Here is a 14,721-nt window from a genome sequence, read left to right as displayed (position 1 = left end):
ACTAAAAAGTTTCTAAATTAATCTCTTTTTTGTAAGGGTGTGTCAGGAAATGGTGGTCAAAGTCAAGTCAACTATCTTACAACAGAGGTCAGTGGGGGAAGCTCCTGATCTCAGGTGCTAATGATAAGTAAAGCAAATATAAGTTATGACCATTCTCTCATATTTTTCAAACTGTAACATATTGTTTTTGGTGGAATTAGTTTATAAGATTTGCATTCTTCAGATACCCTCAATAAGTTAAAATTTATATTAATAGTACCTTCAGTGTATCTCTTTCAGTTTAATAGGTAGCTTATGTATTTTAAGAACAAAAAGAAATGAAAAGGGACTAGAGGAATTACTTCACTTTTCCAGGCCTCAGTTTTTTCCTCTGTAAAATGAGGGGGTTGAACAAGATGATCTCTAAAAGTATTTTCCTACTATAACATTCTAAGACTCTGTGAATGCTATGAACAACCTTAAGAGCCAAAGGAAAATTTAGGAGTAGCAATCAATGACTCTATCTAAAGTAACTAAGGTAAGACAGAGGTGAATGGGGTCAGTGACTGGGAACTCCTGCAGATTCAAGTGAAGGCTGGAGGACAACTTGTCAGGGATGTTGTAGGGAGATTCAAGCTGCAAAACTAGCTAAAAACCTGTGAAGTCCCTTGTCAGACCCAAAGAGATCTAAGTAAGCACCTGGTTCCTCTCCGCGAGCTCTCTGGTTTTGAACAATCTCCAGAAGCTGCTGGGCTGCTTGGTTCACAGTCATGAATCGTGGAGGCTCATAGATCTTCCTTCCCCTACAAGCACAAACCAGATTTCATTGTTCTTAACCGTTAAACCACACAACACTTCATTAATGTAATTTTACTCCCCCACATCTGCCTAAGCACTACCTGCCCCACATGTTATTTGAAGCCTTGTACAAAACCCACTCTGGGTACACAATGGACTGGTTAGAACTTCAGTCTTATTTCTTTTTTTTTTCCAGTGTTATTTCCTATGCCTTTTACAGTATTATCACTGGACCTCATATTTAGCATAAAATCCAAAACTACCTTCAAAAAATGGATGTACTGAGCAAAAATCATTCAAAATAAGTGGCAGGGTAATGCTAGGCTCAGCTTTGCTAAGGATACTGAGAAACTTAATCAGAATATCATTGATTTTTATAAGCCACATTTTCCTCTTTTTACTACTTCCTTCAATGGATTAACTTAAGAGTAAACTTCTAGACAAAAACTTGGATGGGGTCATTTTATTTCAATGAGTAGTAAGGATAAACTATGTATGACCAAAGATTAGGAAAAAAAATTTAGCAATATTTAATTTGTAACTATAATGAATAATCAAGTCTATTTTTTCTTAACCACTTTGAATATTTACGTCCTTTCATATAAATAACACAGAGTAAAAATATAAAGTGATTCAAAAGACACGTTCACATTTTCAAAGCTATAACTCACTTTATTAGATTTTCCAAAGACCGTTCCCTTATTTGGAGGTCTGTAGAAAGGGAAAAAAAAATTATAGGTTTAAATACGTACTTTATTCAAAACACTGTTAAGTCTCAGTTAATGGCCACCTGACTTGTGAGGTTTTAGAGTCCAATTTTGTAAAATACATGTTAAATAATAAAGAATACTCATAACTCCTGTAGGAGACCTTACATACTGCAAATTTGCAACCTAAAAGGAAATTGCATGCTTTAAACGCCACCAATTATCACTTTACAACAATTCTAAGCTAAAGACAAAAAGAAATTGTGCTGAGGACTAAGCTTTGAAAGAGGAAATTCCCTTCCTCTATGATCTTAGGTGAACTAGACTTACCATGTTGGCTTGCCCTTTACCCAACAGCTAATCTAAATTACTGTATTCTCAGGGCTGTGAACTGAATAGACCTGAATATGACCTTTTCACAAAATTTTGGTACATGCTGCCATATGTACTCTGAAAAAACACAGTTAAGAATTGTGCAAGGGTTTCTCCAGTCTCCAGAATTTCAGCATCAATGGATTCAAAATGACACATAAAAAGCCTCAATATTGCCTTTAAAATAAATTAGCTGTGTCTAATGAATGGTAGGACAACTAGGGTCAGAATTCAAGCTATCACATCATAAACTCATGGAGGCAGCCTTTCATGGTCCTAACTCATTAGCTTCTTACAAATATTTGGCAGTGGCTAGCTACAATACAAAAACATAAAATACAATAACATGTAAACAGTGAGCCATACACTGACTGGTCAACTAAACTGGTCAAGAGTAAAAAGGCAGACTCACTTTCTACCCTCCTAAGAACCCAACATGAAACAGCAGCTGATCCCTATATGCACTTCAGTGAAACTTTGTTTTCACTAAAATAAATGAAATGAAAATAGATTTGAGAGGACTTTTCTGTATCTACATAATCAGAAATTAGCTCATCCCATAAAAATAAGTTAGCATAAAAGACACATACAAAATTCATCTTAAGTAACAATTTCTAAGAGCTTAGAAAACTCAGGATGTTAAGGTACTAAAGTTCAAAGTCCCACTTATATGGTGCAGAACAGAAGTGGAAGAGATTAAGAGGTGACAAGAATACACAAAAATATTATACAAGAACTATATTAATCTTAACTTGTGGTTACTGATCTAGAGTCAGACATCTGGGTCAAATGGGCCTTTGGAAGCACTGCTAACAAGAAGGCTAGTGGTGGGGGCAGCTAGGTGGCGCAGTGGATAGAGCACCAGCCCTGAAGTCAGGAGGACCTGAGTTCAAATCTGGCCTCAGACCAAACACTTGCCACTTACTATCTGCGTGACCCTGGGCAAGTCACTTAACCCCAACTGCCTAATTAAAAAAAAAAAGGCTAGTGGAGGTGAAGGAATTCTAGCTGAGCTATTTAAAACCCTAAAAGATGATGCTATCAAAGTGCTGTACTCAATATGCCAACAAATTTGGCATAAAACAGAACAGTGGTCACTGGATTGGAAATAATCAGTTTATGTCCCAATTCTAAAGAAGGGCAATGCTAATGAATGTTCAAATTCCCAAACAATTGCACTCACATCATATACCAGCAAGGTTATGCTTAAGGTTCTACAAGCTAGGCTTAAGCCAACATATGGACCGAGAATTACCAGAAAAAGCAAGCTTGTTTTCAAAAAGGCAGAAGAATGAGAAACCAAATTGCCAACATTTGCTGGATTATGGAGAAAACAAGAAGAGTTTCAGAAAAACATTTACTTCTGCTTCACTGGCTACACAACAAAATGTAGCAAGTCCTCAAAGAGATGTGGGTACCAGATCATCTTACTTGTCTCTTGAAGAACTTATATGCAGGCCAGGAAGCAACAGTTAGAATCGAACATGGAACTGATTGGTTTAAGGTGGGAAAAGGTGTATGACAAGACTGTACGCTATCACTTCACTTATTTAACTTAGATGCAAAGTACGTCAAGCAAAATGCTGGGCCAGATGAATCAAATGCCAGCATTAAAGTTGCCAGGAAAAATGTTAATCTCAGATCTGCATACCATACCACTCTGAAAGTGAAGCAGAATTAAGAAGCCTCTTGATGAGGGTTAAAGAGGAGAGTGCAAAAGCTGGCTTGAAGCTTAATATCAAAAAAATCTAAGATCTTGGTAACTGATCACTTTCTGGCAAATAGAGGGAGAAGAAATGGAAGCAATGTCAGATTTTATATTCCAGGGCTCAAAGATCACTGCAGATGGCAAATGCAGCCATGAAATTAAAAGATGCTTGCTCCCTGGAAGTAAAGCTGTGGCAAATATGGATAGTATACTAAAAAGCAGAGATATCACTTTGATGACAAAGGTCTATATAGTCAAAGCTATGGCTTTTACAGTAGCAATGTATGGCTGTGAGAGCTGGCCTGTAAGGAAAGCTGAGTGCCACAGAATCAATGCTTCTGAATTGTGGTGCTGAAGTAGACTTTTTTTCCCATTTTAGGCAACTGGAGTTAAGTGACTTGCCCAGAGTCACACAGCTAGTAAGTGTTAAGTGTTTGGTCTGAGACCAGATTTGAACTCAGGTCCTCCTGACTCCAGGGCCAATGCTCTATCCACTGTGCCACCTACCTGCCCCTGAAGTAGACTTTTGAGAGTCCCTGGGACAGCAAGGAAGTCAAATCAGTCAATATTTAAAGAAATTAATTCAGGCTGTTCACTGGAAGGTCAAATACTGAAGCTGAAGCTTAAATATTTTGGCCACATAATAAGAATGGACTCCTTAGAAAATCTCTTGAGTTGGGAAAGATTGAAGGCAAAAGGAAAAGGGAAAAGCAGAGGATGAGATGAATGAATAATGTCATCGAAACAATGAACATGAGCTTGAACAGACTTTGAGAGATAGTGAGGGAGAGAAGGGCCTGGTGTGAGACCCAACTACATAACAACAATGATGACCCCCTCTACACTGAACTTGTTTCCCTTTTTTACACTGCATGAGTTAACACAGAATCCTCAATTTAGGTAATGCCATTTTATTTTTGTTCCTTACACAGGAACATTAAAACAAAACAAAACAAAAAAAACAAAAAACAAATGAACAAAAAAAGAAAAAAACCAAAAAAACCCACAAGAAAAGAGCCAGTTGTCACAGCAGCTACCTTCTTTCTGTGCTAATTTTCCTCCTTTCATTGCTATTGTCTGGGACTACATCCCCATCTCATATCCTATTCTCGCTGACCCCAGAATGAAGGGCAGGTTCTACAGTGGCATGACTGGTATGAGTAAGGGGCCTATGGCAGCTAGCCTCCTCAGCCCCCATAACTGGTCCTGGTATAATTTCCAGTTCTTTCTTATCTCTTTATCCTCTATCTTGGGCCCCAATCCTTATTCCAAGTTCCCATGACTGGCTATGCTTTTCTCTAAAAGTGTATGTGACTCTCAACAAGGAGGAATAGGGGGTAAAGGGAAGGAGTTTGCAGGGAGAAAAGTGCATATGATGTATTGCTGAGGTAGCAAGTCTCTGAACACACTGTTCTACTGAAACATCTATCATACATGGTTATTAGACTCTACAGTAATATCAGCATGACACTGTACTTAAGGTAAATCACTGTTATACAGACTTTGTTTGGGGGGCTAGATTGGGAGCCCAAATACCATGAAGAATATCATTTTTATGGGAAAATAATTTCAGAATTCCAGACTCAAAAAATGAATTCTTGATAAAAATGGGGACTGCTCCATTTAGCAATAAAATACGAGCAAATCTCATATTTAGCATTCTCTAATTGTTTCATGTCTTAAGCCTGTCTCTCAAATGAATCTGTCTTGTGATGGAATATACTTTTTGCTCTGTAAGCGCCACTGTACTGACATATCCAGAGAATTAAAGGAGGAAAATCATGTTTTGTGATTCATCTAAATACAGATGGCCCTGCAATTCCCCAAGTATTTTGCTTTTATCACAAAAGCATAAGGGATCAACAGTTTAAATCAGGTGCTGGTCATTTTGTTTTCTCTGTCTTAGAAGAATAAGAGAAAACAGGCAGCTCTTTCAAAAAGAACTCTCAAATCAGGAAAAAAAGGGTTATTCTACTTTGCCTTTCTTACCTCGCATAAAGTTTTACATTAGGCTTTTGTCCCCATTGTGACCCTTCAATATCTTAATCTCTCAGTTCTCTCCCAGGCCATTACCCCTGCACTAGCCACTCTCCTATGTTCCCCTTTTTGATCCCTTGGCGAATGAATTCAACTCTACACTCTCTTCTTTTCAAGTCCCTGGCCCCCTTACTGCCTTATTACCAAATGCACCCTGCCAAGTCTCAGCCTTGGATCACTCTCACTATTCCTCACTGTTGCTCATATACATTTCTGAAAAAAGGTGCAGAAAATCACACAATTGTTTTGACTGAACCCACTACAAATTTATGTTAACACAACCTCAGTTGGGTCCTCACTGCTGCTAAGTAATTCTACTATATCTCCTTTATCAATCAACTGTCTATTCATAGTCTTTCTTTCAACTTTTCTTCCTCAAACCTCCCATGGTTCCCCCTTCTACTCTGCCTGCTCCCCTCCACCCCCAACCTAAGAACCTTGCTTCATAATTTACAGAAAAAAATTAAGGCGATTCACCGTGAGCTTCCTCTGCTCCCTTCTTTCCCATCTCATATCAGATGCCTTCTGTCACCATCTCCTCCTTCAAGTTACGTCTTATGTGAAAAGATGGCCTGACTTCTTACAAGGCTAACCCCTCTACCTGCACAAGTAATCCCATTCTATCTTGCTACCTCCAACAAATTGCCCTCTGGTATTCTCACTTATTTGCTTAAATTCTCAACTCTACCCATCCTGTCCTAACCTCTGATGATCTCCAGTCTCAGATCTTCCACTTCTTTTCAGATATCTCAAACTCTGTGTTCACTAAACATCTTAAATTCAACAAGTCCAAAACAAAAGTCATTATCTTTCCTCTAAACCAGGAGTGGGGAACCCGTGGCCTCAAGGTTACATATGGCCCTCTAGGTCCTCAAGTGCAGCTCTTTGACTGAATCCAAACATCACAGAACAAATCCCCATTTGTTCTGTAAAACTTGGACTCAGTCAAAGAGCTGCACCCAAGGACCTAGAAGGCCACATGGTGCCTGGAGGTCTAAGGTTCCCCACCCCTGCCCTAAACCCTCCACCCTCTTCTAACTTCCCAATTACTGTAGAGGGCAATACCATCCTCCTAGGCCCTTAGGTTTTCAACCTAGATGTTACCTGAATGCCTTACTTTCTCTTCCTTCTCATATCCAATGTGTTATCCAGATTCGTTGATTTCACCTTTTAAACATCTCTTCAATACTCTTCCTTTTCTCCTCTGAAACTGCTACCATTCTATTGTAGAGCCTCCTCACCTCATGCTTTCATTACTGTAACAGCCTGCTGGTGGGTCTGCCTCCCTCAAGTGCCTCCCCATTCCAAACCATCTTCCATTCATCCACCAAAATGATTTTCCTAAAGTACAGGTCTGATCACATCCCCTCTCTAATCAATAAACTTCAGTGTCTCCCTAAAAGCTCCAGGATCAAAAACAAATTTCTGTTTGGCATTCCCTCTATAACCTAGCCCCCTCCTACCTTTCCAATCTTCTTGCACCTTACACTCCCCAACCTTGGCACATACTCTTCTATCCAGTAACATTGGTGCCTGGCTGTTCCACAAATAAGACATTCCATCTTTCAGCTCTGAGCATTTTCTCCAGCTGTCCCTCAAACCCTAGATGCCTATCGACTTTAGTTTCCTTCATATTCCAATTAAAGTCTCATCTAGAGGAAGCCTTTCTCAATTTCTCTTAATTCTAGTATTTTTCCCTCTTTTAATATATGTCCTATTCATCCTATATAAAGCTTGTTTCTATATATTTGTTTGCTCGTTATCTCCATTAGACTCTGAACTCCTTGAAAGCAGGGACTTTTGCCTTTCTTTGTATCCTCAGTGCTTAGCATATAGTAGGTGTTTAATGTTTACTGACTTGGTTGTCCTCTTTATGTATACATGTTTTGCTTTTCTAAGGAGAATTACTAAGTCAACAATATGATATTTCTTCCCAAAAATCTTAATATCTTAGACTGCATTAACAGAAGTATCTAGAATGAAGAAGATAACAATACTGTTGTGTTCTGTCCTGGGCAGGCTACACCAAGAGTATAGTATTCAGGTCTGGGTGTCATATTTTAGGAAGAAATTGAGAAGCTGAGAATTGTGACCAGAATGGTGAGGGTATGAGGACCAACTGAAGAAAGAAGAATGTTTGGCCTTGAGAAGACATCATGGGGATATTATAGTTATTTTCAGAAATTCATCCTACTTATTCACAATTCCATTTATCTCTATCTCATTTTATACCTCTATCTTTTGATTATCTAAATACTTATAAGAAAATTCAGGCCTCTCCTACATCCACTTCCCTCAAGTTACCATCTTTTATCTGTCTTCCTATCTCAAATCCTTGCAATTTGGCTTTTGACCCCAATAACAGTGAACCTGCTTTCACAAAGATCACTTATGACTGTTGTATTGCTAAATTTCACAATCTCTCTGCAACATTTGACACTGTTGATCACTCTCGAATTTCTGGAAACTCTCCATGGGCTTCTGTGATACTATCTTCTGACTCTCATTCTTCCTATCTGAACACTCCTTTGTTGAATTGGCTGGTTCACTGTGCTTCTCCTAGCCCCTGAGGGACAAAGGCCTGACTTAAAAGATCAAAATTCTTACCCAGTAAGCACAGTGTGTGCAAGCCGTTTTGTCTGTTTGTCTTCACTCTGTCAAAGAAGCTTTCTGGTTTCCAGGTCCTTGTCCAGAAAACAATGGAAGCTACTTCTCCAAAATTATACAACTACAAAAGAAAGAAGCAGAAATGGAATGCCACGCAATATCTTGTTTGCTAAGGAGCAGAGAAAAGAATCCTTTAAAAGTATAACTTAGGCTATGGGACTCCACAGGGGAGTTTACTTTTGATGGAAGAAACTTTTCCAATAAATGTTACAAAAGTGATTAAAAAAAACAAAAAATAACCAACAAATCTTTCTGAGAATGTCCTTCATTGCTTGCCTAACAGAAGCACCAGGGTGCTTCTCTGACACATGAGCAAATAAAGAATGACCCATACTGAACCATCTGTACAAGTCATGACCCACCAGGCCATTGTTTCATTCCTAGTCTATACAGGTCTTCTAATGTCTATGTGTGAGACAGTAAGAAGAAGACATATGGCAAACTTACTTCCTTGCATAATAAGCAAAATAAATCTAAGAGAACTGACTCTTGGAATAAAAAGGTGAGCTAAAAACTACCTGTAGACATCCTTGCCAAAAGTTTATAGTTGTCTTAATTTCAAATGTGCTGTTTTTGGATTTTCATCCAGCTTAGTAAAGCACTCTAATCCCCCCATGTCTCCTACCCATCTCTTCTCATGCCTAGATATCAGCAAATTTATAGGCCCAGCGTGGAACAATGGTTCTCACCTTGCCAAGAGGACTCTAGCTGTTTCACACATCTCAGAGTCACACTTCCTACTGCCACATTAATAGCAGCTACTTATACTTGGAAGGCACTCACTTCTCCTCTTAAAATTGCTTATTTTCTTTAAGACTTAGATCAAGTATCACCCAACCACTGGGGCCCTGCACACACATGCACACATATGTGCGCGCGACACACCCACCCACCACCTTGTATCTGTTTCTTATGTGTGTCTGTCATATCTTTCATAGATTGCAAGTTTCCTGAGGGCCAGGGCTGCGCCACTTTTGCCTTTATATTCCAACACTTAGCAAGTACCTTGCACAGAGCAGGAACTTAATAAACTTTTACTGATTGATTTTTGATTATTCATGGGTAACAACTAAAGAAACTTATTTAGTAAGGCTTCCAGTTAGGAAATCTCTGTTACATTAAAGTTAATTCCTTCTTTTTTCAATTTTTTAGTAATTTTTTGTGTGTGAACCTTTTCTTATTCCTGGGCAATTCCAGAGCAGTTATATTACATCCGTACTTCTCATGGTTGAAATAAATGTTCTGACTTGTTTCTTGTTGATCCATGTCTTCCCCAAGTCTTTTGGAAGGTTATAAATTCAGTGGCCTGCATTATCAAAAAGGCCAAGTGGCAATGAGACTGAACACATGCATAATGTGACAACTTAAAAAGAACTATAGATCGTTGGTTTTTATTTGGGACAGTTGTTTTTCCTGTTATTTTCTTAATGAGGAGGCAAAATTATAAACTGCAGCCTTATCTGTAACATTCTGGTTACTGCTGCCAAGATGACCTTAACAGACCATGATGCAATAGGAATACTGAAGTCTACAAGTATTCAACTGGGAATCAAAAGACCTGCATTCTAACATTAGTTTTACTGGTGGATTTGTATAGGTCAAGCTTTACTTTGTATTATCTTTAGATAATACAAAACCTATTGTAATACAAAACCTATTATCTCTAATGACTGCATTATATATCTGGAACACATTCAATAAAGAAGAAGCTGGATTAATATTTCAATGTTTCAGGTCATTTAAAAAAGACTCACTCTCTAATGACATGTAACAAAGAAATAATCACGTTAATCATTACAGAGTGAAGCATTCATATTACTATCCATTTTAACAACAGTATTTGTTTTATTGTAAAACAAAAGGTTCATCTTAAGAGAAGGAATCTAGAAGAAGCATTTTTAGGGCAGTAAATATGAACAAAAATGGATAATTATCCACAGTACTGAAGCTGTACTGTATAATAATAAGTTATATATGCAAAGGTGTGGTGGAAAAATAAGGTGGCCAAAACTTCTTAAGGATATTCAGATTGCTTGAAATTATCTCTAATGCTTGGTTAGTTACTCTTCAGGGACTTTAGAATTAAGAATAAAGAATACTAGGTATTATCCTTAGACTTGGCCACTTAAAATGTCAATATCTAATTATCTCTCAGCAACCAAGAAATATCTTTTCTAGTATATTGGAACTTCTTCTATGACACAGATGGACTCTTAATAATGGGTCATAAGTATAAGCCAACTGCTTTCCTCTTGGAATGAACTCAAAGACCACTGCAAAATGGGACTATTTGAAGCTCCTCTGGCCTGATATGTTCCTATATTAAATGTAGCTGGGATTTTTTTTTTTTGCATCGCTAATCATATTTCAAAATGTTAGTATTTTTCTCTATCTAAACTTAATATGGCACTATCAGAATAACAACTTCTAGAGAGGGAAATAACTATGTAGTAACCAAGTGTAATATATTACATTTTCTCAAAGAGATGGTTCTTAACCTTTTTTGTGTCACAGATTCCTTTGGTAGTCTGATGGAAAGCTATGGATCCCTTCTCAGAATAATTTTAAATGTATAAAGTAAAATAAGCAGGATAGCAAATAAAGTATGTTGAAATGTTTATCAAAATATAGAAAAACAAACAAACAAACAAACAACACAAATTCATGGACTCCAAGTTAAGAACTCCTATTCCAGACAAAACTAGTGAGGCACCCAAATATACAAGTTCTCTATTAAACAAAATGCCTTAAATGAAGTACTTTATCTAGGCATCAAACCTTTAGAGTAAAGCAAAGGTGATAATCCATTTAGCCATAAAAACCTACAGTGTTTTAACAAAAGCGTACTCTGAATTAATGTTATAATATATAACTGAAACATTTTATATAGAAGTATTGTTTAAGAAGAAAGGCGGTAATAATATTCATGACCTTAGATGTCTACATATAAATAAATGCACTCTGTAAAGGGCAGGAAGTTAACACAAGGGAGTTAAATATAACCTCACAGGTATCACTGAGATGGAATGGAATATGAACAATGACTAGAAAGGTACACTTAATTACACCAAATTTGATTAAAACACAACTGTACATTGAGGAGATACGTTTCTTTGTGAAATCTAAGACCTGGAATATAGAGGCATTAGTCATGAATACATTGATAAGGATCAAAGATGAAAGAAAAATCCTCCATACTATAGTGACAATATATTTTAAGGCTTCCTATCCATATCATAAATCTATAAATGTCTTCTCAGTCTTTGATTCCAAAGTCCCATACAGTTTGTTTTTCTGGGGTACAGTGAACACAGCCTAGTAGAGAAGATCACTTCTCTCTTTCTCTCTCTGTCACACACACACACACACACACACACACACACACACACACACACACACATATTTACTTTCCTCATATGATTTATCCTCAATAATGTCTTGCCTTTTTCTCCAATCCAAATCCCACCCTGCTTCCTTCAAGGCCTATCTTAAATCCCACCACTTCTAGTCTCCTTATTCTAAATATACTTGTAACACTAAAAGTGTTACCATTCACTCCAACATTTGAATACAGTCATTTGCTCTCTAGTTGACTGGATATCTTCCATCCCCAACAAAACTATATCCTTGAGGTCAGAAACTGTGTATGTTACACCATGAGGGCTAGATAGCTCAGCATTAGACATGATAAATATTTACTGACTTGACAGTATATGAATACTGAAAAGATGACAGTTAATAAAGTTGTCATTTTGAAGACTTTCAGAAGAATGGGAATTTTGGTAGCAATCAAATCTTAAAACAGGCTTCTAAGCTTTTGTGTCTTATCATTCCAAGAAAAGTATTTAGCATAGTTGTGCAAAAGCATCCACGCTAGCAAGATCTGTATATAAGCACAAGTTGTGAAATTAAAGCTGTTATTATGGGCTTTAGTCATTAAGTCATACATGTCCAATACCAATATAAATCTTAGATCAGATTAGTTAAATGTCACATGCTAGGCAGGCAGCTCACCAAGAAAGTCACCACAAAACCACATAATCAAGAATTACTGATTTTCTATTTCTGTGCCTACTCTTGGGGTTGTTTTAAAATCGGCAACATATGTTTCACCTACTGTAGGACTAATTTTTGCTGAACAAGTTACGAATGTAACTATGTGCTAAAAATACAGTTATATTGAACACCTAAGTTCTTGTGAACAAAGATAAAGGAGTAAGGATTGTTTTCTCATAAGTTAATGGATTAATAGAAAAATACAGTGCATTAACTTTTACTAACAAAACAGACTCTGAAATGTTTGATAAGTTAGGAACTTCAACTACTTACAAATTCTTTGATGCCTTCATCCATCAATAATTGCTGCCTTCCAACTTAACAGATAAAGCATTTTGTACTCCCTTGTGACATATATCATGACCTACCTTGTATGAGTTATTGATATACATCTCTGAACTCTCCTACATTATAAACCCCTTATAAGAAGGGTCTCTGTTTGACTCCTCTTAATATCCCTAGTGTTTCCACATAATAGGCGTTCAATGAATGGATATCTAAATTTCATTCAGGGTATTTTTTTCATTCGAGATCAAAACAAAATTTAATATTTAGTATGTCTGGAAGACAGATGGATTGATAGCAAGAAGTAACAAAAATTCCTAGATGTGAAGTGACAAGGCATTCCAAGAGAAGAGGTTGCATATGCCAGCCACCACTACCTCAACCATCACCTCCCCTTGGACCATGAGGAAGACTGCTTAGGACCCTGGACCCAAAAGTCTTGGACAGAGTAGTGTCCTTCAGACCATTGGTCCTGATTAGACCCTAGGCCTAATACCATCATTCAAGGAAGCACTCACTGTAGAGAAGGTGTCCACCTTCCTCAACACCTGTAAAACAAATAATGATCAACTGCTACTGATGGGCAGGTACATCCAAGAGCTGTGGGAGTAGCAACAGCCCCTAGACCAATTGTCCTCCCATCCAGCATAGCCATCATCCTGTGAAGCAACTCCTATGATATATAGCATGGTACTGCAGTGCTGCAGACAAGACCCAGAAAATAATATTCCTGTCTCCAAAGTCTTTGGCACTGTCAAATGGTTTAACATCAACAGCTGATACTATTTTATCAATGGAAATTACTCTAAAGAAGATATATTACTATGTACATTACTGTTCAACATTAAGGATCATGGGATTTTTCCATCTGACTAGCAGCTGCAACCTTTTATGTGTTGTTCTCCGCCCCCCATCAAAATGTGAGCTCATTAAGAACAAGAAGGAAGGAAATAAGATTTAAGTGCCCACTACATGCCAGGTACTGTACTAAATGATTTTACAAATATCTCATTTGAACCTCACAACAAGTAAGACAGATGCTATTATCTTCATTTTGTAACTGAGGAAACAGAGACAGACAGAGGTTAAGTGATTTACCCAGGGTCACAGAGTAAGTGAGGCTGGATCTGAACTCAGGTCTTCCTGATTCCAGGTCTAGTACTCTATTCACTGAGCCACCTAGTTGCCTCTAAGAGCAGAGACTGTCTTACTTTCCCATCTGTATCCTTGGTGCTTTGCACATAGTAGATACTTAATAAATGCTCACTCATTCATGTGTGTACAGAGAGATTAGATTACCTTTCTTCAAGGTTACTCATGGTCTCTGGCATTCTCTGTATGTATAGGACCAGGCTATTTTTCTGTACTAGGTAATGCTGGACCCTGAATAACAACAAAAACAAATGAAAAGCTAGATGCTTCCTGTAACAAAAAGGTTAATATAAGAATTCAGCAATGGTAATGTTGATTATTATTGAGTGCCAGATTTTTTTTTTAAGTTTCTCCAATGTGGAAACACATTAAACAGTGCAACATATGGCAATATTCAGTCAGTCATGCAACAACAGCAGCAAAAATGGAAAGTGGAAGCACTTCTCAATATTGAGAAATTGCAGTCTTTTCCCTGAAATGTTACTACAGTTAGCCACAATGGTGATAATGCAGTTTAGCCAAAAACAAATTGCTACCTGAATTCGTGGAACTGTTTGGTTGATTTTGTCATTTCAGAGGTTTGAAAAACATCTTAAAGCCTCCTCTACAAAGAAGAAAGTACAAAACTACTATGAAACACTCTTACGAGTTATTTCCACATTATATACTCAAAATCTATTGATGAAAAGCAACCTGATTCTACATGACCACGTCCTGCCACATAATATTGTAGAAATTTTAAGCCTGGAAAAATTCAAAGGAGAGGCTCAACTTCTTCAGTGCTAGACTGGGAGTTAGGAGGCCTAAATTCTGTTATTCAGCCAGGTAATTGTACGTATGTTACTTATTTAAACTTAATGTACTCTGTTGGTGGAGTTGTGAACTGATCCAACCATCCTAGAGAGTAATTTGGAACTATGCTCAAGGGCAATCAAACTATGTGCATCCTTTGATCTAGCA

At 37.5% G+C, this 14,721-nt stretch overlaps 1 protein-coding gene across 3 annotated transcripts in view; it reads right to left on the bottom strand.

Annotated features, from left to right (window-relative positions):
* The window catches only part of DPH5 (diphthamide biosynthesis 5), a 40,283-nt gene that overhangs the window by 4,211 nt on the left and 21,351 nt on the right, over nt 1-14,721 (bottom strand). For all 3 annotated transcript variants that reach the window (XM_021000022.2, XM_021000029.2, XM_021000035.2), the window contains exons 5-7: nt 8,209-8,329; nt 1,449-1,488; nt 679-782 (exon numbers count right to left, since the gene is read on the bottom strand). In XM_021000022.2, the coding sequence (XP_020855681.1) occupies nt 679-782; nt 1,449-1,488; nt 8,209-8,329 (265 nt within the window). The remainder of the gene's footprint in view (nt 1-678; nt 783-1,448; nt 1,489-8,208; nt 8,330-14,721) is intronic.

This window comes from Phascolarctos cinereus, unplaced genomic scaffold (genome assembly GCF_003287225.1).
Source record: "Phascolarctos cinereus isolate Bilbo 61053 unplaced genomic scaffold, phaCin_HiC Scaffold_5;HRSCAF=322, whole genome shotgun sequence".
In the NCBI taxonomy this organism is placed as follows: domain Eukaryota; kingdom Metazoa; phylum Chordata; class Mammalia; order Diprotodontia; family Phascolarctidae; genus Phascolarctos; species Phascolarctos cinereus.
The sequence above is the reverse complement of the archived record's forward strand: the minus strand, read 5'-3'. Positions and strand labels throughout refer to the sequence as shown.